The 3,612-nt window shown below is 44.4% G+C and overlaps 1 protein-coding gene across 1 annotated transcript; it reads left to right on the top strand.

The window, feature by feature from the left end:
* The first annotated feature begins 424 nt into the window (after nucleotides 1-424).
* LOC108014936 (nose resistant to fluoxetine protein 6) lies at nucleotides 425-3,395 on the top strand. The gene is made up of 9 exons (XM_017081157.4): nucleotides 425-768; nucleotides 889-1,243; nucleotides 1,307-1,380; nucleotides 1,442-1,644; nucleotides 1,709-1,821; nucleotides 1,994-2,210; nucleotides 2,276-2,448; nucleotides 2,555-3,020; nucleotides 3,080-3,395. The coding sequence occupies exons 1-9, from the start codon at nucleotides 468-470 to the stop codon at nucleotides 3,287-3,289; spliced, it is 2,112 nt and encodes a 703-aa protein (XP_016936646.3). The 5' UTR covers nucleotides 425-467; the 3' UTR covers nucleotides 3,290-3,395.
* Nucleotides 3,396-3,612: the final 217 nt, after the last annotated feature.

Here is a 3,612-nt window from a genome sequence, read left to right as displayed (position 1 = left end):
CGATTTTACGATTTTTTACGACCGAATACCAGGCGATAGCTTAATTGCTATTTCAAAAGAGTAACTTTCTTAGTTCCGTAAAAACACCACTTCAACATGTTTGTCCGCCAAAATAATTCGACAAAAGCGTCTCGATTCGTCTAGACTACGTTTATTGGGTTCGGAATTATCGCCGGCTAGATCTGATCCAGTAAGTTACTATTCGAATATAATTCTGGTGCAGGGCAGACTTTGACCAAGTATTTGGGAATTCCCGGAGTCACCGCGATGGCCGTGACATTGATTGGAGCAGTGGCAGTTGCAGAAATACCCATTAAGATTACCCAACGATAACTAAGACTCCCATGTACCCATAATGGCAATAATAAAAGCCAACCCTTTTCCTTATCAAGGCATCAGCCTTCGATATATAAGCTCGTTTGCATTGCTATCCCAATCAATTCGGTGTTTACTACAGACCAATCAACATGGTCATCACTAGACTAGCCACTCCGCTCCTGCTTCTGTTCCTGGCCCTGGTTTCAGGCAGTACCAGTATCAGACCGGGGATACCGAAAAACTCTTCATCGGAAGAGGAGTCCTACAGCAGCATTTCCAGGCTCAGACGCCTTGCAGTGGAGTTCTTCGATCAATATCAGAACATAACGATTTTCGATCTGTCCCCCGATCTGTATCTCGATCAGCCTTCTGCCGAGGATCTGAGGTGCCTGGCAGATCTTCAGATCCTTGCGAACGATGTGGCGGCGGCAAAGATATGGGCCTTAAAAAGTAAGTTTGTTTTTGATAGATTTTCCTTTAGATTTTTAAATGTACATATTAAACGTACTATAAGCAGTGCAAATTAAAATAATATATAGATGTACTAAATAAATGTTCTTTCTTTTGCAGTGATCGACTCGTGGGGCTCCTTGCCATCGGGAATCCTGTACGGGAATCTGATCGATCTGGGAAACTTTGACGAGTGCCTTGGCATTGATCACTTTGTTAACAGCAGTCACAGTGTCCAGGGACAGTACTGCCTCGCCAGGTTTCCACTGGCACCAAGTATCTCCTCCTACCTGGCACTAAAGACAGCGGTCTGCTTCCCCGCCTCCTGCTCCTCCGCCCACATGGACTCGATGCTGCGAGGACTGTTTCAGAATCTCCTGGGCATAGAACTCGATCCGAATGAGTCACTGGTGAGGGACAATACCTGCCAAACTGCTGAGCGAGAACCCTACGATGGCCTCACCATATTCACCATGTAAGTAGTCACTGAAAATTATTCAATATAGTAGGGAGATTTCATGTTTCTCACCATTTAAAGAGTCGTAATATCGATATTGGGTGCCCTAGTGGCCCTGTCCACTCTATATGACTACTTCGTGTGCCAGGATGAAAGTAAGTATTATTTAGAAACATTTATTCGAAACAGTTACCTAATTGAGAACCCTCCTGGAAGAAACCCTTAATCCCTGGATCAAGGCCTTCTCAGCGCGAGCCAACTCCCGAGTTATCTTCCGTTTAGTGGACACCAGGAGCAATCCCAATGTCATAGACTGCCTTCATGGAATTCGGTGCCTCTCCTTCATCTGGGTTGTCTACGGTCACGTTTACCTCGTCTATGTTTATGGCCCTAATATGAACTATGTCAACGTAAACAAGGTTAGCTAAACCAGATTTCTAGATTTGTGAAATCCATTTATTAATGATATATTTTCTTGTTCAGTGGCGCAAATCGGTGTATAGTATGTTACTACAGCATGCTGCTTACTCGGTGGACACGTTCTTCTTCTTAAGCGGACTTTTGCTGGTAGTTATTGCCCTGCGAGCGATGGAAAGGTGTGTATATGTACATAAGGTGTCTAAAAGTATGCTGTGAAAAAAAAAATCGATTGCTATGAGCAGTTAAGCCATGCCTCATTTTTTGTAGCATACTCAATGGTTTCTAATTGGCTTCAAGTGTAAATATTAATGTTGGTGGTATTACTGATCCTTATCTACTTATTTACAGGACTAAGGGAAAGCTCAATGTGGCTCTGATGTATCTGCATCGCTATCTGCGTCTCACCCCGGTCCTGGCCTTGGCCATTATCGTCTACATGAGGATCCTGCCCCGAATGGGCGATGGTCCGCTGTACGGAAAAGTCAACTTTGATGATTACACCATGTGCGAGAACACCTGGTATTGGACCCTCTTGTATATCCAGAACTATGCCACCCACGAAATCGTATGTTCACCGAATTGCCCTTTGATTTCCCCGCTAATATCTCTTCGATTTGGATCTTCCTTTAGTGCCTGGGTCATTCCTGGTACCTTGCCGTCGACATGCAGCTCTACGTCATTGCACCCGTAGTTCTGATCGCCCTTTTCAAATGGAAAAAGAAGGCAGTCGCCGCGATCTTTGTCGTAATGCTGCTCCTGGCCGCTTGTCTCTTCAGCACGATGGTTATTGGGGACATTTCCCTGTAAGTATTCAGAAAAGTCGGTGGTCGTCGAAAGAAGCATTTCCTATCGAGCTGCTATAAACTATGGCTTTACTTTATATAAATTATTTAACCTGTTTCAATGTAGTATTGCCGCGACCAACGATGCTATGAAAAAGGTCTACTTCGCCACCCACACTCGGGCGTCCCCGTATCTCATTGGCATCCTGTTTGGGTACTTCCTTCATGTCAACCGGGGCAAGTTCTTCAAGCTGAACCGCATTGCAGTCATTTTGGGCTGGCTAGTGAGCCTGGCTCTGCTCTTCAGCTGCATATTTTCTGTCTTCAAATATGCCAAGGAGACGGAAACACCGCCAATTCTGGAGGAGGCCTTCTACCTGACCTTCACCCGGATGGCCTGGCCCCTGGGTCTCTGCTGGGTGGTCTTTGCTTGCATGCAGGGATACGGGGGACTGGCCAACAGCTTCCTGTCCTCCCCACTGTGGCAGCCCATGTCGAAGCTCTCCTACTCCGCCTACATTTTCCACATGTTCATGGAGAGCCTCAACGCCGGCCTTACGCGTACCAACACCTACTTCAGTGACTACCAAGTGGTATGTTCGGCTGCCTGTATATATTTAAAACTCTAATCACTGAATTTCAATCCTTATAGATGCTTCGTTTTTGGGGTGACTTTGGATTCACTATGCTTTTGGCCTTTGTGGCGTATATTCTGATTGAGGCGCCCTTCGGAAACTTGGAAAGCCTCTTATTGCCCGTAAAGAAGCCCAGTCCCCCAGTTGGGGAGTCCAAGTCCAAGACGTCACCACAAGGAGATACTGCGCCTGTTCCGCCGCTCGAAACTAAATCACCCCTTCCGTAGTAGGGATCTCGAACACATTAGCAAATATGTTATATATCCTAATATTTATAATAGGCTAAGCCAATTTTTTTTCAATTAAAATTAAATAGCTAAATGTGGCCCTTAATTTACTGTTTTTTCATCAGTAATCTATATAAAAAGTTAGAATATGTAATAAAAAATAAAAAATCATAAAATGATCACTTGGTTCAAACTCTTAGCTCCGAAAATTGAAAAAATGGAATATCATATTTCGATACTAGTAAATCAGAATAGCAAAATCCCAGCAAAAGTAAAGAAAATTGCGGAAAAATTTCAAGCCGGGCTACCGAAAACAGAATTTC

The sequence above is a fragment of the Drosophila suzukii genome, chromosome X (genome assembly GCF_043229965.1).
Source record: "Drosophila suzukii chromosome X, CBGP_Dsuzu_IsoJpt1.0, whole genome shotgun sequence".
Classification (NCBI taxonomy): domain Eukaryota; kingdom Metazoa; phylum Arthropoda; class Insecta; order Diptera; family Drosophilidae; genus Drosophila; species Drosophila suzukii.
The sequence above is the reverse complement of the archived record's forward strand: the minus strand, read 5'-3'. Positions and strand labels throughout refer to the sequence as shown.